Consider the following 23,387-nt stretch of genomic DNA (forward strand, 5'->3'; position numbering starts at 1 on the left):
AGTGTCGCCCGCCCCCCTCTCCCTGTTGGACACAGCGATGGTGACAGACAGTTGAAACATGAAAGGACTGAGTGTTTTAACGCCTGTGGTGCCGTATGATCTGATCTGAGAGCCATTAGCCATCAAGTCCTGGAAGTCCTGAGAGACGTAAAGAGAAAAGAAAATACAGTTTTCTGCCTCCAGTGTAAAAAGGCAAAGTCATACTTTTGTACAGTTTCAAAAGAAGAAAAAATAAGATGCCCAATTTTCCGCTGTCTACTAAAAACACACTCAATCAATCAATATCTGAAATGAGGGGAACAAAAGAAAAATGACTAACCTTTGTGCTGCCTTTTACTGTTATGCACTCTGCTACAAAGTAATCTACCTTGTCTATACTACTACCTACTATGCTAATAGTCTATACTACTACCTACAATGTGTAACCGATCGTATATTACTCCTCTGCCTGTTAAATTTCGATGCCTCGAGGGAGTTTCGAACCCGGGTCGGCCGCACCGCGGGCAACACCATAGAAGACCACTATACCAAGAGGTGAATTCACTTCTTGGTAACGTGTCTAAATGTGTCTTTTAAGGGGAAGTGAGTTTAACTCGCAAAAAACAAATTTTCGTTGTACTGTACTTGTGCTGTATGATGACAATACATTTGAATCTAATCTAATTGAATCAATATATAGCAAGGTGACAACGTGATAAATGTTATATCACATTGTAATTCATACTAGAGAATGAAATATTGTCAAATACTGTTATATCGTTGAAACAACAAAAGATTATGTCGATATTTCGACCACATCTCCGGCTCTATTCAGGAGGTACAGCTCAGCTCCACAGAGTCTTGATACTTACTGTAGTATCAACTTACTGTCATTAATGCCTTTTGTATTTTTATCTCAGTATTTTTATCATGTCTATTTTATTTCTATTCTATTATTATTTGTATTTTTTTTTTGCACAATCGAAGCGGGCATGGCCACCTTCATTTCACTGTGTCTTGTGTATGTATGTGATGAATAAACCTCTTGAATATTAAATCTTGAATCTTGTACCTTCAGAGGATATTTAGGCTCATTATTTTCAGAGCAGTTTTGATTTGATTGATTGATTGATTGATTGATTGATTGATTGATTGATTGATTGATTGACAGGGTGAGAGAAGCCTGCAGCCGGGGCGTTTTGTCGTTCTGTTGTTTTGAGTTAATTATTGATTGGATTGTTGTTCATTAACCTGTTGGTGTGAAATCCTCACCTCAGTCTCGCTTCCTCATTAGCCCTCGATCTGTCTCACACGTCTGTCTCACACCCTCTCTGTCTGCTCTAGTGGAAAATACCACATGTGTGTGTCTGTATGCCTGTGTTTGTGTGTGTGTCTGTATGCCTGTGTGGTTGTGTGTGTGTCTGTCTGTTATGCCCGTTTGTTTGTGTGTGTGTCTGTATGTGTGTGTGTCTGTATGCCTGTTTGTTTGTTTGTGTGTGTGTCTGTATGTGTGTGTGTCTGTCTGTATGCCTGTATGTTTGTTTGTGTGTGTGTCTGTCTGTATGCCTGTATGTGTGTGTGTGTGTGTGTGTGTGTGTGTGTGTGTGTGTGTCTGTATGTGCGTGTGTGTGTGTCTGTCTGTATGCCTGTATGTTTGTGTGCGTGTCTGTCTGTATGCCTGTGTGTGTGTCTGTCTGTCTGTTATGCGGCGCCTGTTTGTTTGTGTGTGTGTCTGTATGTGTGTGTGTCTGTCTGTATGCCTGTATGTGTGTGTGTGTGTCTGTCTGTATGCCTGTATGTGTGTGTGTGTCTGTCTGTCTGTATGCCTGTATATGTGTGTGTGTCTGTCTGTATGCCTGTATGTGTGTGTGTGTGTGTGTGTGTGTGTGTGTGTAGTGTAGTGTAATATATGCCTGTATTATGAATCATGGTCACATTATGACCTCATTGGGTACACACTTAGCAACTGATGTTATACACTTGCTTTGAGTTTATGATTAGCCATTTGTGTCAGACAGTGGATGTGTTTGGTTCCCAGGAGTAACATTCTCTCTCTCTCTCCTCTTGTATCTCTGTCTCCTCTTGTCTTTCGTTCTCTTCTCTTGTCTCTCTGTCTCCTCTTGTCTCTGTCTCCTCTTGTCTCTCTGTCTCTTGTCTTTCTTTTTCTTCTTGTCTTTCGTTCTCTTCTCTTGTCTCTGTCTCCTCTTGTCTCTCTGTCTCTTGTCTTTCTTTCTCTTCTCTTGTCTCTGTCTCTTGTCTCTCTGTCTCCTCTTGTCTTTCTTTCTCTTCTCTTGTCTCTGTCTCCTCTTGTCTCTGTCTCTCTTCTCTTGTCTCTCTCTCCTCTTGTATATCTGTCTCCTCTTGTCTCTCTGTCTCCTCCTGTCTCTCTCTCCTCTTGTCTCTGTCTCTCTCTCTCCTCTTGTCTCTCTCCTCTTGTCTCTCTCTCTCTCCTCTTGTCTCTCTGTCTGTTGTCTCTCTCCTCTTGTCTCTCTCTCTCTCCTCTTGTCTCTCTGTCTCCTCTTGTTTTTCTTTCTCTTCTCTTGTCTCTGTCTCCTCTTGTCTCTGTCTCTCTTCTCTTGTCTCTCTCTCCTCTTGTATATCTGTCTCCTCTTGTCTCTCTGTCTCCTCCTGTCTCTCTCTCCTCTTGTCTCTGTCTCTCTCTCTCCTCTTGTCTCTCTCCTCTTGTCTCTCTCTCTCTCCTCTTGTCTCTCTGTCTGTTGTCTCTCTCCTCTTGTCTCTCTCTCTCTCCTCTTGTCTCTCTGTCTCCTCTTGTTTTTCTTTCTCTTCTCTTGTCTCTGTCTCCTCTTGTCTCTGTCTCTCTTCTCTTGTCTCTCTCTCCTCTTGTATATCTGTCTCCTCTTGTCTCTCTGTCTCCTCCTGTCTCTCTCTTCTCTTGTCTCTGTCTCTCTCTCTCCTCTTGTCTCTCTCCTCTTGTCTCTCTCTCTCTCTCCTCTTGTCTCTCTGTCTGTTGTCTCTCTCCTCTTCTCTCAGTGGGACTCGGAGCAGGACGAGGAGGGTAGGGACAGCATGGATTCTGCCGCTGTAGCTGTAAGTTCATCACGTCGACTCACTCATACATGTGTCTGGTTCAGGACTGATGATGTTACACGTTACTCTTCAACACATCACCGACGTGGAAGTTCAGTTCTTAAAGATGCTGTATAAGTGGTATTTATCTTTGTTAAAATACATGGTCTACATGTTACAATAAGTGTCTACGTGTTAAAATAAGTGTCTACATGTTCAAATAAGGGGTCTATATGTTCAAATATGTGGTCTACATGTTAAAATACGTGGTCTATATGTTAAAATAAGTGGTCTACATGTTCAAATAAGTGGTTTACATGTTAAAATAAGTGTCTACAAGTTCATATATGTGTCTACATGTTAAGATATGTCGTCTACATGCTAAAATATGTGGTCTACATGCTAAAATACGTGGTCTACATGTTAAAATACGTGGTCTACATGTTAAAATAAGTGGTTTACATGTTAAAAAAGATTGTCTGGTCAGTAATGGGTCTCCCAGTCCCTCCGCTCTGCACTAAACACAAAATACATTTCCTGGTATCCCATTCCCACTGTATCCAATCAGGAGAGAGAACTCCACACTGCATAAATGGTCTGACGAAAATAAAAATTGACTTGACAAAACTTCTTGAAATAAATCAACATATCTAGGGTTCTGTACAAACTGTACACAGTAGTACTCATTTATATATACTCCAGATAACTTGTATGTTGTATATTACTATTGCACTTTACTTCTACATTCACACTCTGGTTAGATGCCAACTTATTCCGTTGTACTGTACTTGTGCTGTATGATGACAATAAATCTAATCTCATCTATTCTAATCTAATGCCAATTTGATTTGGAGAACTTGATGTGAAGCTTAAAAAATGAGAGTCGTCGAGCGGCCGGGTAGCACAGCGGACTAAGCGCCTGTCTACCACCGCAGAGACACTGGTATCGAATCCGGCTGTCAGCGGTGCCTCCGGCTTGGCCGGCCGTCATACTGACACAATTGGCAGAGTCAGCGGGAGGGAAGCCGGTGGGTGGTAATCTGGTCGTTGTAAACAGCGACTCCTACAGGTTGGTCAGGGCGCCTGCACAGCGAGGGAAGGATCTGTAGGGAGGTAGTGTGACCTCCCACGCGTTACACTTCACCCAATGAGAGTCCTCGCTGCCAGGTGAAAAGAGGCTGCTGGCTGTCTCCTATGTATCGGAGGAAGCATGTGATAGACTTCAGGGCTCCCTAGACCGACCAGTGGGGGGGCACATGCGCGCAACGACCAGGAAGGGGAGGGGGGGAATTGGCATAACGACTCAATTGGGACGGGAGGAAAAACAGAAAAACAGGAGGAGAAAAAAGTGGATATAAAAAAATGAGAGTCGTCCCCAAGACATTTAATAGCCTCTAATTCAGAGGAATGACTCAATATTCTAAACGGTAATGTTTCATAAAATTACATTATAACATTTCCCATAAAGATTCCCATCAAATCGTACCAGCAGACACACAGGGACACGACCGAACTCTGCGGTGAAGTTCACATGGTTATCAAGTAATTATACCAACTTGTCAACGTTATTAAATTATTACATCGATGTTAAAATTCCACACATAGCTGCTCCCAGTGAATCCCAGCCAGCGTCCGGGAAAACCACACGGCGATGGAACTACTGGACAAAAGCCCATTGAATACCAGTAGCTTCTGATTGGCTGTGAGACTCAGGGATATGGGTCACAGCAGGCTGTTGCCGTAGCGATATCAAAAGAGCGCAGAACAGGATGTGCATAATTGTGTGTGTGTGTGTGTGTGTGTGTGTGTGTGTGTATGTGTGTGTGTGTGTGTGTGTGTGTGTGTGTGTGTATGAGCGTGTGTGCATGTACGTGCATTTGCATTTGTAATGTACGTGTGTGTGTGCATTTGCACCCATGTGTGTGTTAGTGTGTGTGCGTGTTTGTATAATAATACTAATAATAATAATACACTTTATTTGTATGGCACCTTTCATACAAGAATTGCAGCTCAAAGTGCTTCACAGCAGCACAAAATACAGACATAACAAAATTGGCATAAAATGAGCAAAAATTAGCAAAAAAGTGCAGACATAAAATAAGTATAAGATAGACAGCAGTAAAACAGACAAAGTCAAGCCATAGCACATCAAATCACACAGTTGTCCACATTAGGATCCAACATCCCAATAGGCCTCCATGTTTACGGTTTGACCATCACTGATACACATCTGTAGCTCAAACCAGCCATATTCCCATTAACACTTTGGCTGCCGGAAAACGCCTAAACACGTCATTCCCGGCCATGCTCAAGTTGCCGAAGACGCCTTACAGCGTCTTTAATATCAATATTTCAAAAATCTGGGATCATATTCCCCCTCCGCTGGCCTGAGATCCACCAGGAGGACCCACTGAGCTCTCTGGCGGTTCAGGAGCGCCATCTGGTGGCCGATCGGCGCAATCGCTTAACAGGAAGTGCTACGGAGATTGTGCTGGTCGGCCGTATTACTTCCGGCCACTCTCTATAGCTCCCGCGACTCCATCTTGACACACTACATAGCGATCGATTGCCAATAACTCGATAAACAACATGATTTGGACGTATATACCATTATACAAGCTGGAGATGGACCGGGTAAATCTACATCCCATAATGATAAAATGTCTACTCTACGATGATCGCCCAACGGCGCGCGGAGACTGGGGTGAGTTTTAGCGTGTAAAGTTACCGTCTTCGATACTAACTGCTATTATCAACATTTGACCCACATTAGATGATTGGTATAACGCTGCCCACGGAATTATAAACGCCCCCTAGCCCATCCGGTCAACATCAGATGACGTGTAGTAACTTCTAGAAGTACGTCTAGTTGGAATTTTTTATATCGCGCTGATTGCCATAAAACTGTATTGCATCATCAATATAATGTATTTGGGGCTATAGATCACGTTCTGGAGAAAGCTGCAGAAAGAGATGAAAACATACTTATACATTAGACCATACTTTACTATGAATATGTGAATGAAAAAGTTTAACGTTGCTACACAATGAACAATACATATAGGACTTTGAATGGGCCCTAATAATGGCAATGTAGCAATAGAATTTAAAAGGTTATAGCCCTGCAAAGAAGGGGACTTTCTCTATAGACAAATAGAGCCGGCAACCTACGGTTGATAATGAATTTAACCCATGGCAGCCAAAGTGTTAATAAAGACAGTAGTCACAAATCAAAACATGAAGCATATACACATTCAATTTGCTTTAGTGATTTATGATCACAGGGCCTTTAACCCACAGTGTACTAGGGCTGACCCCTATTAATCGATTAGTCGACTAATCGGTCGAAAGGAGCCGTAGTCGACTGGCCAACCTCTTAGTCGAATATAATAAAAAATATATATATATTATTTAAGCATTACATCACACGCAGGAGTGGTTTGTGACCAATAAACCATGCCTAGGGGTGGTTGTTAGGCCCGAGGCGCAGCCGAGGGTCGTTAGACCCCCCTAGGCATGGTTTATTGGTCACAAATCACGACTGCACGTGGTGTAAAGCTTTTATACAACTGCCAGATTCATCCAACCTTATTTCTATACAATAAACACACATTAATCGAAGATTTATTGAAAAAACCATCCGCCAGAAAAAGTAGTTCCCACAACTCCATGTGGAAGCAGCTTGAAGTGCATCCAACCAAACTAACACATCCAACTGTGTATTATTGGAATGATTGAGAGAAGTTGCCTCATGTGGAAGCAGCTTGAAGTGCATCCAACCAACTAACACATCCAACTGTGTATTATTGGAATGATTGATTGAAAATTTATTAAAACGTTTTCTTTGCCCTATAGGAAAAAAACGTTTTCTTCGCCCTATTTTTTTATTTATTTCTTTTAGCCTAAACTTAACCAGTTGGAAACCAGGGGTACAGTAATAAAATTAGCAATCAATCAATCAATCAATTCAATAGACCATGCTCACTTAAAACAGCGCTGCTTCTCTCTCAGTCTGACTCCCCCGCTGTTGCAGACAGGAGTGTGTGTGTGTGTGTGTGCGTGTGTGTGTGTGTGTGTGTCACAGTGTGTGTGTGCGTGTGTGTATGTGTGTGTGTGTGTGTGTGTGTGTGTGTGTGTGTATGTGTGTGTGTGTGTTTGTGGGTACGCCAGCGTCGGACAGTGTGAGAGAGAACGCTGCAAGAAAGTAGGAAGGAAGAAATTTAAATCAATCAATTAATCTATCAATCAATCCGCCAGCGTCGGACAGTGTGAGAGAGAACGCTGCAGTCGGAAAGTAGGAAGGAAGAAATTTAAATCAATCAATTAATCTATCAATCAATCCGCGATTTTTCTTTTGTTCTAGATTGAGTCAAGACCCATCAATTACATCATCCAACATTGTTTAAAATACTAACACGTTCCCCTTGACAGAATCGCTTTATATTTAGTCGTTATGACGCTATCAACATATCCATTTGTTAAAGATTATTGTCCGCCATCTTGTTTTTTCCGACGGAGTGATCCGGCGGAGTGATGTGATTCGGTGGTGGGCGGGTCCTGGGACCAGGAGCGTGGATTATGAAGGATACATACGTGTAAATGGACTGTTTCAGCCAATCAGAATAGAGAAATTTGCATGCCGTTGTATAATTTTTTTTTATCATTCTTTACAAAAGAAAAGAGGCCTAGAAGCGTGGCTAACGCTAATGGCACGCATACCAGAGGCTTACTGCCTACGAAAACAGGCACAGAGGCACTGAAAGAGGATTTCACCCATCTAATGAACACACTAGACTAGACAAATATCAAGATGTATCCATCAGTGGACCAATTGCATGCTTTTGCAGAGGACAAGAAGCCTTCAGTCGACTCCTTCAGACATTAAGCACCCCCCACAGCCCAAATGGAATGATAATTTTTTATTTATTTTTTTATTACAAATATTATACTTTTTTATTATTTTTCTTTTTTTGTCGACCAATAGTCGACTAACGGCAAATTTTGGCCAATCCTAGTCGACCATCCAAATCCTTAGTCGGGGACAGCCCTACAGTGTACAGTGTGTACTACATAACGTCGGCATGCGTGAGTTTGTGGGTGAACCAGTGTGTGTGTGTGTGTGTGTGTGACTGTGAGAATACTGAGGCCTCTCCCTCCCTCCCTCCCTCCCTGCTAGCTGGACCCCATAGAGAAGGAGTGGATCTACTCTGCAGCCTGTGCCCGTGTCACTGACCTCTGCCTGCTGCTCAGACAGGACTCCTCTCTGGCCAACAAGAAGGTACCGCTGACTGGCCGCCTGCCGGCATGGTAGTATTATTTGAAAAATTTTAACACCAGTTTTATCATACTGGGTTTTTAAAGGAACGTGGCGACATTACAGTGAATGCGCTCACCGTCAGACAAGATGATACTGTAATAGAAATATTATCTTGTCATATAGATCTGTGTTCAAATACATATTCTAGCCTTGACTAGTTAATATGATCACCTAGTACAGGGGTTCCCAAACTTTTCAGGCCGGGACCCAGAAAATAAGGCGTCAGAGAGCCGCGGCCCAATGCACATCGTCAGGCTTTTCTTTTTCCTTTTTTTTTTGCCAGGCGATCGATTTTTTAAGCCAAATATCACTTCAATCCTATTAAGTTAGTTCAAGTTAGTTATTCATTTATATGTGCTATTTATGAGAGGGCTAACTTGTTGCAAAATAATAATGATAATAATAATAATAATAATAGCCTCATTCAAATACTATTGTTGCTTCGGTTGTTTTCAGCGTTTTATGTGCATAATCTGTTATTTAGTTTGAAATGTTCGTTGAAATAAGTCGATTTTTCATATTTTTTTATTTATTAAGTTAATATAAAACCATATAGTCACATTTTAGAATACAATAGAATAGAATTTTAGAATACAACTAGAAACACTGTCCTCTGGCCTGCTTCTAAGTTCAGTGGCCCGAAAAAAAAGAAAAAAAAATTGGAAATCATCTCGCGGCCCTCCCGTGGCTGCTCGCGCCCCACCTTTGGGTCGCGACCCCGACTTTGGGAACCACTGAACTAGTGTACTGAGCTCAGACACCAGGGCGGCGACAGTGTCTGTTAAACTCAGCCGAAGGGCCAGGAGATATGAGAGGTCCAAGGTCTGTTCCTCTCCAGTTCTAGTGTGAAGTCATCATAACAAAGCCATAGACCCGTTCTTTGTTTACCTGTTGTTGGAGTGAGATCTGTACCAGTGTAACTATCATTGGTTTCTCTCTTTCTTTCTGTTTTTATCATCGCGCCACACCAGGACTTCACCTCAGTGAGTATTTAATACCAAGCGTTTGGATTGGTTGGCGATTGTATGAAACGTGTTGCATGTTTGTAAGTCAAGCCAAGTGTTCTTTTATTAATCCCCTTGGAGAAATTCAAGTGTCATAGCAGCATGGGGGGGGGTACAGGTAGGATAGGTATAATAATAATAATAGAACAAAGTGCAAAGTACATCATGCTATTAATGATAATAGTGATAATAACAGTAATAGTAGTGAACAGTAGTGAGTGGCAGGATTCAATCAGACAGTAGTAATAGTGATGACGGTATACATGGTCCAAACAGTAGAAACACACTGTACAGTCCGTGCAGTGTTTATTATCAAGAGTCAGATAGTCCTAACCAGTGGTGTCGTTTCAGTAAAAGCCAAGGTATGGCAATTTAAAAAAAGTATGATTTACTGAATGCTGAACTGCACTGTTATAATCACTAAGCCATTGTAAGACCTTACCTGTGTCCCTGTATCACTTGTCTCTGCTGCCCTTTGATTAAAAAACGTCTATGTCCATTTTCCTTTTTTTTTGTGGCATATTTGAGTTAGTCACCTATAGTAAAAGTCACCTAGTAAAAGTGAGATAATTGACAATATCAAAACATGCTAGCGCTGTACCGAATAGTTCGAAGCTTCGTTCATAATGTTGACATTTGAATTCTAAATCAACATAAAAAATTGTAATAAAAAAAATATATATATTAATTAAAAAAAAAAAATTGCCAACGTATGGCGAGTGCCATACCTTGCCATACCAGAACGACGCCCCTGGTCCTAACAGTGTTTATTATTAAGAGTCAGATAGTCCTAACAGTGTTTATTATTAAGAGTCAGATAGTCCTAACAGTGTTTATTATTAAGAGTCAGATAGTCCTAACAGTAGAGCTGCCGCGATTACCGCATTACCGCGGTATCGCTGTTACATCACGCCCACCGCAAGAGTAGGCTGAATACCGCGTCACTGCTGTTTTTTTTTTTTATAATAATAAAATACCCTTCTCTCGTTGGGCTTGCGGCTCTGCAGATATACCCTACTCCTCTATCGAGGTTCCAAGCGACCCTATTGGGTACCAGAAAAGTCATGTGAAACATTGCAGACCACTGATTGGTCAGAAGAGAGACGCTTCACACGTTGGATCGTCTTGCAGTGCTTTTACTTCCTGAATCTCAGCCATTGATCAGAGCTCAGTCACAACACGGCTAATATACGTTAGCTCCCACCGGAGACCGGAGTGGATTACCGACGTACCGTCGCTCCTCAGGGAACGAGGCATAATGATTTTACTGCAACGAAATGTTATAATAAAAGCCCTTCGTTCTATACACTTGTCTGATTGAAAACTTTATTAACAGACCGCAGAATGGGTACAACTCTGCACGCTCTGAGCAAAGAAAGGAACTGAGATATGAATTAAGTAACGCTTGTGCCTTGCTATGGTCCGGTAAATACGAACGTGTAACTATATAACGTAATGCCACAAAACGAATGCCTTTGTAATCATAAGTAGTAACGTTATAATAATAATAAGAAGAAGAAAGGGTCGGGGGGTAACCTGCCCGCGACACAGAGGGGATACTTCGAATCCGTGTTTCACTTTTAACGAATGCGTGCTTGCCGAATCCCAAACAATATTCATGCTGCAAAGTCATCCTCTAAAGATAGACATTTAGACTAGAGGCAGGCTATATGCTATAAAGAGTAGACTACAAAAAAAATGCATTCAAACTTTTTTTTTTTTGTGTGTGTGTGTGCGGTTATTACCGCAGCGGTAGGAAATATTTCGCAAATTTGTGCGGTAAGGAAAACAGCAATACCGCGGCAGCTCTACCTAACAGTGTTTATTATTAAGTGTCAGATAGTCCTAACAGTGTTTATTATTAAGAGTCCTAACAGTGTTTATTATTAACAGTTAGATAATCCTAACAGTGTTTATTATTAAGTGTCAGATAATCCTAACAGTGTTTATTATTAAGAGTCAGATAATCCTAACAGTGTTTATTATTAAGTGTCAGATAGTCCTAACAGTGTTTAGTATTAAGAGTCAGATAATCCTAACAGTGTTTATTATTAAGTGTCAGACAGTCCTAACAGTGTTTATTATTAAAGGAAAACTCCAACATTTTGGGAAATTAGCTTATTTGCCATCTACCCTGGAGTTAGACAAGAAGATACATACCTTTTTCTTCTCTGTGCATGCAGTAGGAGTAGGAAGACGTTGGGAACTAGGCTAATGGAGGAACCTACTTCCAGTGACTGACGCTAAGCTAGGCTAACGGTGCGTGTCTTCCTACTCCTACTGCATGCACAGAGAAGAAAAAAGGTATGTATCTTCTTGTCTAACTCCAGGGTAGATGGCAAATAAGCAAATTTCCCAAAATGTTGGAGTTTTCCTTTAAGAGTCAGACAGTCCTAACAGTGTTTATTATTAAGAGTCAGACAGTCCTAACAGTGTTTATTATTAAGAGTCAGACAGTCTTAACACATTGGGTGCCACGCCCCTTTGCCCAGATAACCCCTTGAGTGCCAGCGCTTTAGTCAATGGGAGGTCAGGGATATTTGCGAACGCTTAAACTATATCTTAAATGATGGCTATGGGTCTAAAACACCCCTCGCTTATCAATGACTTGCTTGCAGTCAACATGTACGAAACGGATTGTTTTTTCATTGGTACACTTCCGTTTTATACCATTTTGAATATGAGTATAGTTTCGGAGAGTTCTAGTAATTTCAGAGAAATTCCGCGATAATAGCCCTTTAGTGGAATACACAAAACACTTTGTCATTTTTCTGCTGATTTATTAATAGTTTTCAAATAAACGCTAGATTATCGATAGTATATGTGTACTTATGCACGCTAGAGAAGCGGGCTGAAAAATCTATTATCCATGACCTGGTCAGCGCTAACGTCATACACGCACACACACACACAGACACGTTGTGATCGCTATGAAAAAAACATCTGATTAACCCAATACTGGTAAAATAGAGTCCTTACCTCACATCAGATGTTCTGCAAAAAGATTAATCCAATTCCTGATCGCCATTCCAAATATTGATCGCATTTATTGATCCAACGTTATAGTCCGAAACACATAATCGAAAGCTGCTCCGAGCCTCCCCAGTGAATGTGGTAACAGACACTGCTTGCCAGAGATGGGGAAACCCTGGACCGGAGTTTTTCTCTGATGCACATGGCCACTCAATCCAATCCAATGATGTGCATTACCATCCGGGAGACGATAGGCGGCGGTATTTGCCCTTTTCGAGCTCAGAGCCATTCCCAATGATAACGTCAGGCTGGACGGATGAAAAATGAATGGATATCGCTAATAAAAGAAATAACGATTAAATAACGAGAAAACTCGTCATTGGCACCCAATGCATGGCGAGTTAGGACGAGAAATCTTGTCGTTGGCACTCAAAGTGTTAACAGTGTTTATTATTAACACTTTCCGTGCCAGCCGTGCCAGTCCTATATACCCCGTTGCGTGCCACCGCTCTATTCAATGACAGAGCTCTCACATTTGTGAACGCATAAACTATATCTTAAATTATGGCTATGTGTCTAATACGACCGTCGCTTATCAATGACTTATTTGCAGTCAACATTGTCGAAACTGATTGTTTTTTAATCGGTTGATTTCCGTTTTATACCATTTTGAAAAACGCTCGTTTTTTGAAACTTTCAGAAAAAAAAAAGATTCTGCAGGAATCGCGCTTTACTGTAATACACAAAACACGTTGTCATTTTTCTGCCTATTTATGAATCGTTTTCAAATAAACGCTAGATAATCGATAGTATATGTGTACTTATGCACGCTATAGAAGCGGGCTGAAAAATCCATTATCTTATTTCCTGATCAGCTACACACACTCACAGCCACACACACACATATGGGACACGTTGATATATAGGTGAAAACAGCTCTGATTATCCCAATACTGGTCAAATAGATTCCTTACCTCAGATCAGATGTTCTCCAAAAAGATTATTCCAATTCCTGATCGCCATTCCAAATATCGATCGCGTTTATTGATCCAACGCTGGGTGGTCGAAAGACATATTCCACGCTGTTCTGATGGTGGGCAATGACTGGGATCGTCTCCGGTTACTTGCCTGACAAGTAAAATGTGGAATCCGGACTCTTTTTTCCCCATGCGTTTCATTCAATCCAATCCAATGGGGTGCAGTACCATCCGGAGAGACGATAGGGGGCGGTATTTTCCCTGTTCGAGCTCAGACAGATCCCCACTGGTAACGTGAGGCTATATTTTGATGAAAAATGTATGGAATGGAAATCGATAATAAAAGAAAATAACGATTGGCGTTGGCACTCAACGGTTGGCATGAACTAGCGAGATTTCCCGTCGTTGGCACTGAAAGTGTTAAGAGTCAGGTAGTCCGAAAAGGACATAGATTGGAGATTGTATGAAAACGTGTTGCATGTTTGTAAGAACATAGATATTATCATGTTGTGATGAATAGAGGCTACTATAATCACATGGTTGACTGACTTCAAACCTTCCATGCTTCTCATTTCAACATGTCGCTCCTGTCTCTGATCACCTCGTCCTCTTCAGGGGGTAAGTGAAATAAAAAAAAAAACTGATCCTGTCACTAGTCAACGTCTGTCATCATGTTGACTTTCTATTCTTAAAGCTCTACCAGGTCGTTTTTTTGGGGGGGGGTAAACAAACCCCTGAAAAGTCCAAATAAAGTATGATATATCTTTAGTATTGAATACATAAAGTATGATATATCTTTAGTAGGGATGCTCGATATTGGCTTTTTTACCGATACCGATATACCGATATTGTCCAACTCTTAATTTCCAATACCGATATCAACCGATACCGATATATGCAGGGTTTCCCCCCCCCCAAAAAATGTAATAATTGCAGGTAATTAAGATTACATATCTCTTGTTGTGGAATTAACACAACATTATGCATACTTTTGACAATAAATAAAATCAGAATTTGTTCTTACTTGCTTGCCTGGGTAAATAAAGGTTATAGAAATGTAAAAAAAAAATATATATATATATTTTTTTTAAACCGATACCGATATTTTCCGATATCACATTTTAATGCCGATATCGGCCGATAATATCGGTAGGCCGATAAAATCGGACATCCCTAATCTTTAGTATTGAATACATAAAGTATGATATATCTTTAGTATTGAATGCATGAAGTATGATATATATTTAGTATTGAATACATAAAGTATGATATTAGTATTGAATACATAAAGTATGATATATATTTTGTATTGAATACAAAAACTGCATCCCTGGAGGCTTGTATATTTTCCCTAACGGAGTTGCACTTCCGCGTTCGGTTTGCGCGATCTGATTGGCCACTGACGTTTTTTTCAGCGCCAATCGCGTTACTCCTAACAGTCGCGCCAGCAGGCTGTTACCCTAACCTTAACCAACTAACCCTAACCTTAACCCTAACCTTAACCAACTTCGAAAGAGAGCGACTTCGAAAGAGTCGCCAAGCTTAACCAGTTTGTTAGGAGTAACGCGATTGGCGCTGAGAAAAACGTCAGTGGCCAATCAGATTGCGCAAACCGAACGCGGAAGTGCAACTCCGTTAGCGAAAATATACACGCTCCATGGAGCACTGATCGAAACTAGAAATTATCTGATTGGCTGGGGTGCGTCTACCCTCTAGGGCTGAGCCCAAACGTTCGAACCTTCGAACCTTCGTTCGTTACGTTGGCATTAGAATTCTAAATCAACATTCAAATTATAAATTTTTTATAAAAAAAACGTTTTTCTTTTTTTTTTATTAAAAACGAAGGTGATGTGCAATACCATCCGGGAGACGATAGGCGGCGGTATTTGCCCTTTTCGAGCTCAGAGCCATTCCCAATGATAACGTCAGGCTGGATGGATGAAAAATTTATGGATTGCTATCAAAAGCAAAAACGAGAAAAAGACGAGAAAACTCGTCATTAAGACGACTAAAGTCGTCGTTGGCACTCAATGTGTTAAGAACCAAACAATTTGCATTGCATAAATCAAATAAATATAGCTACCCGAGATAAAATACAATATGCTATACTGCAACAAGAGCCAGATTTTTACCTTTTTCTTGAAAAGATATGCATCGGTTTTTACGTGTTCTTACACGATCTCACATGTGTACTGTAAGTCTCACAGCCAAGACGGGAAAGAAAAGCTTTTTCACACAACATTATCACATGTAATCACATGTACTGGCCGCTCATCTGACGCTACGATCACATGTCGTAACAATGAGAAACACGATCTGACATTTGAAAAAACGGACGTTCCTTTTTAGGGGTAATGTCCGCGTCTTAACGCCTCGCCTCTTGGGATCCTCGAAGACGTTCGTGGTGCAACTCTACCCAAGTTTATTCGCGGTGAAAACGTACCCTATTGCCAAACGGGATTCCTGTTTTATGGTAAAAAGAAAAAAAGAATCAATCGGTCGTCTGTTATATAAAAAAAACGTCCTCCCAAATGCCCCCCCCCCCCACACGTCCCACTTGTATGAATATTGAGATTCACCCCTTTAATTGTATTCTGAGAAACCCAGAGAAAACATCATGCATTTCAAAGGTCCACCATCAAAAGGATTATGAAAGATAGCTTTTTAGCCCCCCCCCCCCCCCCTGACAACCCAAATCCCTTTATTTGTCCCCCTGTGCGCTCAAGAGATTTGAGATCATGTTTGTTGTGCCTCCCCTTGTGTCAGAGTTCTCACACCGTCCCGTTGGGCGGCAGGACCACCATCTAAGCAGTCCCCCCGTCCCCTCCTAATCCCCCCCCCACACCCGGACAAGATAGCGCAGCCGTCATTGAAGTGTAGAGAAATGGGTCTGGGGGGGGGGGGGGGGGGGGGGGGGGGATTAAGGAGAGACTCTTAATGCACCACAAAGACTTCAACCACTTAAAGATAATCTGAAAGTAATAGAGCAGGCCTGGATTAATTGTAGAACAATGTTGGTTGCGTCCTGGGTAGGTGCTAAGCCCCCTCCTCGGGCGCCTTTGATGTCCCCCTTATAGCCCCCGGCCTGTCCTCGGTCAGGGGGGGGGGCCGGACTGGAGGGCGTCCCGCCGGAGAGGTCGGCGTACAGAGCAGGCCTCACCTATAGTGGCGATACGAGTCGCGGGAGATCGCAGGGCGGCTTTTAAATTTAGCGTTAAAAGTCGGGTATTTTTTTCTCTTCGGGATCTCGTCGCGTTCGTTTGGGCGGGGAAACGCCGAGGTCCACTGCTGAGTCGCCGTGTTCTTATTAAAGCTGCCGTAAGTGTTATTTATCTATTAAAGGTGCCGTAGGTGGTATTTTCATCATCAAAATAAGTGTTGAATAGCTCTACATTCCGACAGCCATCACTGATATATAGAGTGTCTGGTCAGTAACATGAGTCTCTCAGTCCCTCCACTCTGCAGTAAACAGCCATCACTGATATAGAGTGTCTGGTCAGTAACATGGGTCTCCCAGTCCCTCCACTCTGCAGTAAACAGCCATCACTGATATAGAGTGTCTGGTCAGTAACATGGGTCTCCCAGTCCCTCCACTCTGCAGTAAACAGCCATCACTGATATAGAGGGTCTGGTCAGTAACATGGGTCTCCCAGTCCCTCCAGTCTGCAGTAAACAGCCATCACTGATATAGAGTGTCTGGTCAGTAACATGAGTCTCCCAGTCCCTCCGCTCTGCAGTAAACACAAAATACATTTCCTGGTATCCCTTCCCACTTGATCCAATCAGGAGAGAGAACCCTAGATATTTCTACTTATTTCGTGAAATCTTGCCAAGTCAAATTTACTTACTACACTGGTAGGTTATTTAACTTTTACTTAAAATACCACTCACATCACCTTTAACTCTGTTTTTCTATCGTCACGCCGGTCTACCAGACTCCAGATAGACGCTATTAAAGTGAGGACTTACCAGGAATGAAGGGATTACTCATGGCGTTCTTGAATTCATGTGGGGGGGGGGGGGCTCTTAATTGTTAGTTTATCATTAGGTTGCAGGAAAACTTTGATCCTGTCAAGCTAAGCTCGCATAGCTGTTCTAATACAGGAACTAAAGTTGTACATACATCACTTTACACCCACTTTTCGCAAGTAGAGTGTTAATCCAGAGCATTAGAATGGCTAAAGGGATCTTTCCTAGAGTCTCACGCTAGAATAACGAGACGAGGACTATTCTCCCACGAGTCTAACGATGTTCCACTGTCTGACATCTCTGCCCAAAGTAAACTAACTTCCTTCCTATGCTTGTATTATTTACCTTAACACATTGAATAAACAATATTATATTATTGTTCCTGTTGTCTCTTTTATAAATAAGAACCAAAAACGAGTTGGTAAAAAAAAGCAACTTTGTTTAGTCACTGTGTCCATGGAAAAAACGACAATAAATGCAGACACATAAAGGTACGGTTTCTTTGCGCAAAAAAGATAGTTGTTTACTTTTCTGAGGACTACATCACTGCATAAGTCATAAATGTTCAGACAAGTTACATTTTTGGTTATGTACAGTATATGTATGCACCCAATTCAAAGTTATAACTGTGTTTATTTCCTACTAATTTAGTACAAACATTGCCTCTCTCAAACCCTGCCCTCTTTTCTTTTCTCGTCCAATCACAAGCCACAGTCCATATATGTGTGTATATATATTATGTGTGTGTATGTATGTACTGTATATATATATACATAGACATGTTTTCTCTTGTTTTGTATACTGTTTTGTTTTGTATCATCAAATAATGGGAAAAGAAACAATAGTTTCAAGTTTCACGTTTTGTTTTATTTAAGTTTAAGTTTATTTATTACCCAGCGGGACAAAGCACTTTCAGTTTCCACATCAATGTAAATGTGCCAAAGTTAGCTAATGAGGGCGTTTTCATCCATAGTCCCTGCCTAACATGCATGCATATTTGTCACACATAAAGTACGTGTACATTACAGTGAAATGCCTGGTTCTGTATGAGCCTCCTGAGATTATGCTTCACACAGTAAAAAAGTTAAACTGTATACCGTTTCGTTTTGAATCATCAAATGATGGAAACGGAAACAATAAGAATAACCATGTTAAAATAAGAAAGGGAAAAGGCCATTCTTCTATGTGTTCTACTTCTATGATGTTAATGTCTCCTCCTCCTGTCCTCCTCCTGACGTCGCCCCCGACGCTCCCGCTGTGACGGCCTTCCTCCCTCCCTTCCTTCCTCCAGTTTGTAAGTAACATCATCATCCTCCTCATCATCCTCCCATCACTCGTCCCCCCGTCTTCCTCCGTGTCCAGGAAGGTGTCGCGTGTCCCATTGTGTGTCTCCGGTTGTATCGCCCCTCACCCATTCAACCGCCGCTTCCTTCACAGGGGAACGGGACCAGGGACCGGGGCGTTGGACGGGCGGGCGGGGGGTGCGGCAGGGGGGTGCGGCAGGGGGGGACACCCCGGTGGGATGGGACAGAGACGAGAGTCGCGGGGAGGGAAGGCGGCGCATCCTGTTCGGCCTCGTCCGTCACCCCTGGCCCGGCGGGGGGGGGGCCCGGCGAGCCGCCTGTCAAAAAGCCCGTCGGCCAATCTGTCTTTAGGAGGAGACGGGGGGGGGGGGGGGGGGGCAGACTGCATCTATCACAATCTGTCTCCCAGACGGCTCTTCCTGGACCCTCCTGTAGCAGTGTGTGTCCCCCCCCCCCCCCCTCCCTCTCTGTATCTTTCAGACAAGTCAGATACACACTTTTAAGAGATAGGAGTTCCCGGGAAAAACGGACTATTTCGTTTCATTTCGACTCGTAAGACACCGAGGTCGCCCTCGTTTACAGCGACGACGAACGAGCGCACAGAACTCAGAAGGGTTATCAGCGGTTTCATACATACGGGCACAACAATAAGAAATAAGAATAAACAATAAGAAATCAGCTAAGACGGTTACAAGTCGACACACGGTGGTGGTCGTCGGAGATCATGCTTTTAAATGCAGCCAGAGAAGGAAGAACCTTCAGCTTCAGAGTCATGTTGAGTCACATTCCTTCAGGTGTTGGAAGCGTCCAAAGGAAAAAGCAGTCTTTTTACTAGTTCAGAGGAAACTGGAGGAACCCTGAGAACCGACCATTTGAACAACGTGTGGAATAGGCTCCAAGTTTCCATTCCAACAGTGTTGTGATGTAAGGCCTTCCTGATGGAAACAAGACAAACGTCTTTCTCTGGTCTGCATCCCCTTAACAATTGTGTGTATTGAGCCGTACTGTATTGTACCCATTCTGCAATCTGTTAAATAAAGTCATTCATTCATGGTGACGGAAACGATCTTTTTTCGTTTTCATTTCGTTTTCATTTCAAAAAAGTTTTCCGTAAAAAAAACACAAAATTGTCTCAAGAAATATATGTGCGTCCGAGCGAAAAAACACTGAAACGCTGTGTGACGCTGCCACAAATGTACAAAATAAACTTTAAGAGGGACGTTTACCAGCAATAAGGGCTTTAGAAATAAACAAATACCAATGATAGTTTCGCCTTTCAACCAGAGAGAAGACCATCCAACCTTTTCATAAAGGACACAGTGGTGGGTATCATATCTGTCACCAGTAATAAATAAATCTGAAGGCAGAATGATAGACCAAGTCCAGAGGTTTAACAGCCTGCCTACAATGATTGTATTTCAAAACCAAGGAAGGTGTAACGCTAGCCTGACCCAGCCCCCAGAAGCACTTTTTTTTTTTTTTTTTTATTATGAATTGCCTGAACTTTAGAGTTATAATTTATCATGAAAAGAAAGGACAAAGAAACCGGCTGCTTCTACTTCTCTCAGTGTTTATTTGAACTGGCTGAAGGTCACAGAGAGACTACAACGCAGCCACAGACTGAGACTGAGACCCTGGTGTTTCCAGGGCAGCAGCCGGAGGTGACATGGCGTTTAAACTCACCATCTCCGCCTCTGCAACGCCAAGCACGCCGGTTAAATCACTACCGTAATTTTCGCACTATATATAAGCCGCACTGGACTATAAGCCGCAGGTGTTTTAGGGCGCGTTCACACCTACTCTGTTTGGTCCACTTTAAGTGGACCATGGTCCCTTTAAGTGGACCATGGTCCCTTTAGATCGATAGTCCGTTTGGTTTGTACAGGTATGAACGCAAACCGAACTATAATGAGGACCAAACAACCGAACCATGGTCCTCTTGAAAAGTTGGGACTCGGTTTGTTTCAATCGAACTATAGTACCTAATCCAGGAAGCAAAGTAGCCTACTCCTCTCTAGACTGGCGCCGCACGCGGACAGTCTCTCTCTTCCTCCCTCCCTCTCTCTCCTCTCTAGACGCAGTCTCTCTCTTCCTCTCTCTCTCTCTCTACTCTAGACTCGCGCCGCGCGCGGACCCCCCAACTTTCTCCTGCGTGAGGAGGACATTCGCGGACATTCTCTCAGATAAAGCTTACGCAGGAAGGAAAGGTCTCTCTCTCTCTCTCTCTCTCTCCCTCTCTCTCTCTCTCTCTCTCTCTCTCTCTCTCTCTCGTCGACTAGCTCCGTGCTCATAATAGTTTCTCTCTCATTACGCTGCCGGCAACTGATTACGTTTGTGAGTGCTATAGTCCATTAGATCCGCACCAAACAGGGTAGTGTGAACGCAGACCAAAATTAAACAATGTATCATTTTCACATTTGGTCCACCAGAAAGTCCGGACTATCCACGGAAAGTCCGGACTTTCAGATGTGAACACACCCTTAATGTTTACTTACCATAATATGTAATTAGCATTGGGACACAATACTGTCGGACAAATAACAAGAATTAACTCATTTACAAGTTGTATTAAGTTTAGCAAATAAGGGAACAGATAAATAACATTTCAATGCAGTCAAAAAAGCAATATTTCGATTTTTACATTTTCGGGGGTTTGGTCACGTCGAGTCACATTATAAGCCGCACCGTTATATAAGCCGCAGGGTCGAAAAATGGGGAAAAAAGGTGCGGCTTATAGTCTGAATATTACAGTTCTTTGTCGCCCCCAAAGTGTCCTGTTATGCTATGTTTATTAGATTAGATTAGATTCAAATGTATTGTCATCGTGATGCGGCACAAGTACAGTACAACGAAAAGAAGTTTGGCGTCCAACCAGAGTGACAATGGAACAAGTGCGACAGTAATATACAATGTACAGGTGATTAAACTGGGTATAAAATATATAAATGTGTACTACTGAGTAATAGTGCCAATCAGATGTACGTACAGAGTTGTAGTATTAATATGTACAACAGTGCTACAGGTGTGAAGAGACAGACAACAGGATATTCTCCTCTTCACTTGTAGTTAAAACACGCCGGACTTCCCCCTCAGTGACACAGCAACACGCTAACGAGGTAACGAGGTGCAGCTTGAGCCGCCAATGCTTCAGGTGAAGCGCTACACCAGGCACCTGCTGCGACGCTCCGTGCCTAATCCCAGGCTCGTGTTTCATTCAGCCGGACGTCGTAAGTCTGTGGTCGTGGTCGTGGCCGACGACTAGGCCTGTGACATGCTGCAGCTACGCTCCCCGGCTTTCACCTGTTGGTTGATAGCCCGTAATTACCCAGAAGAACACCCTGCCTGCCAGGGGCATCACGGCTGATCACAGCCACCCTGCCGGACGGCCGGACAGGTGGATGTGGTTTGCATAGGACTGTTCAGGGTTTACGTGTGTGTGTGTGTGTGTGTGTGTGTGTGTGTGTGTGTGTGTGTGTGTGTGTGTGTGTGTGTGTGTGTGTGTGTGTGTGTGTGTGTGTGTGTGTGTGTGTGTGTGTGTGTGTGTGTGTGTGTGTGTGTGTGTGTGTGTGTGTGTGTGTGTGTGTGTGTGTGTGTGTGTGTGTGTGTGTGTGTGTGTGTGTGTGTGTGTGTGTGTGTGTGTGTGTGTGTGTGTGTGTGTGTGTGTGTGTGTGTGTGTGTGTGTGTGTGGACATGACTGTGTGTGTGTGTGTGTGTGTGTGTGTGTGTGTGTGTGTGTGTGTGGACATGACTGTGTGTGTGTGTGTGTGTGTGTGTGTGTGTGTGTGTGGACATGACTGTGTGTGTGTGTGTGTGTGTGTGTGTGTGTGGACATGACTGTGTGTGTGTGTGTGTGTGTGCGTGCGTGTGTGTGTGTGTGTGTGTGGACATGACTGTGTGTGTGTGTGTGTGTGTGTGTGTGTGTGTGTGTGTGTGTGTGTGTGTGTGTGTGGACATGACCGTGTGTGTGTGTGTGTGTGTGTGTGTGTGTGTGTTTGTGTGTGTTTATGTGTGTGTGCATGCATTTGTAAGTGCCCGTGTATGTGTATATCTATCTATCTATCTATCTATCTATCTATCTATCTATCTATCTATCTATCTATCTATCTATCTATCTATCTATCTATCTATCTATCTATCTATCTATCTATCTATCTATCTATCTATCTATCTATCTATCTATCTATCTATGTGTTTGCGTACGTGTGTGTGGACGTAATATGTGCATATCGTGTTCTTTTGTTTGTGCTTGTTTGTATGTGCGCAAATGTGTGTGTGTGTGTGTGTGTGTGTGTGCGTGCGCGTGTGTGTGTGTGTGGACATATGTATGTATCTCCCAGGTGTGTGTGTGTGTGTGTGTACTGAAGGGTGCTGACAGTGCTGAGGTGATAGCTGGGTGGGGTCTCCCTCTCTGGGTCACACCAACATCATCAATCTTCCCCCGGTGACAGGAGGCCGCCCCCCCCCCCCCCCCCCCCCCCCCCCTGCTGTGGGCACAGGGCCGTGTTGTTTTGTAATTAGGCTCCGTTAGATGGCAGGAAACCCTCTCTCTCTCCCTCTCTCTCTCTCTCTCTCTCTCTCTCTCTCTCTCTCTCTCCCCGTCCCTCCGCCTCTCCATCCCCTCCTGTGCACAGCTGGACCACCCCCAGCCTTCGGCCAATCGGAACCCCCCCCGACCCGCTCTGACTGGGCTGAGGTGACTTGTTAGCAGGATAATGGCGGCGCTGTAATGACGCCGCGGCGGCGGCAGAGAAGAATACAATATAAACACGGCGGTCGTCGGAGAGAGAGAGAGAGGCCGGTCGTGTTGCTACACGACTTTAAAACTTGTTATACGAGG

The 23,387-nt window shown here is 43.0% G+C and overlaps 1 protein-coding gene across 1 annotated transcript in view; it reads left to right on the forward strand.

Moving 5' to 3' along the window:
- LOC311227603 (uncharacterized protein) overlaps positions 1-23,387 on the forward strand; it is an 83,248-nt gene that overhangs the window by 45,411 nt on the left and 14,450 nt on the right. Inside the window, exons 4-5 of the mRNA XM_084313325.1 lie at positions 2,971-3,027; positions 8,183-8,284. Of these exons, the coding sequence (XP_084169451.1) occupies positions 2,971-3,027; positions 8,183-8,284 (159 nt within the window). The remainder of the gene's footprint in view (positions 1-2,970; positions 3,028-8,182; positions 8,285-23,387) is intronic.

The sequence above is a fragment of the Notolepis coatsorum genome (assembly GCF_963971535.1).
Source record: "Notolepis coatsorum genome assembly, chromosome: 4".
NCBI classification, from domain to species: domain Eukaryota; kingdom Metazoa; phylum Chordata; class Actinopteri; order Aulopiformes; family Paralepididae; genus Notolepis; species Notolepis coatsorum.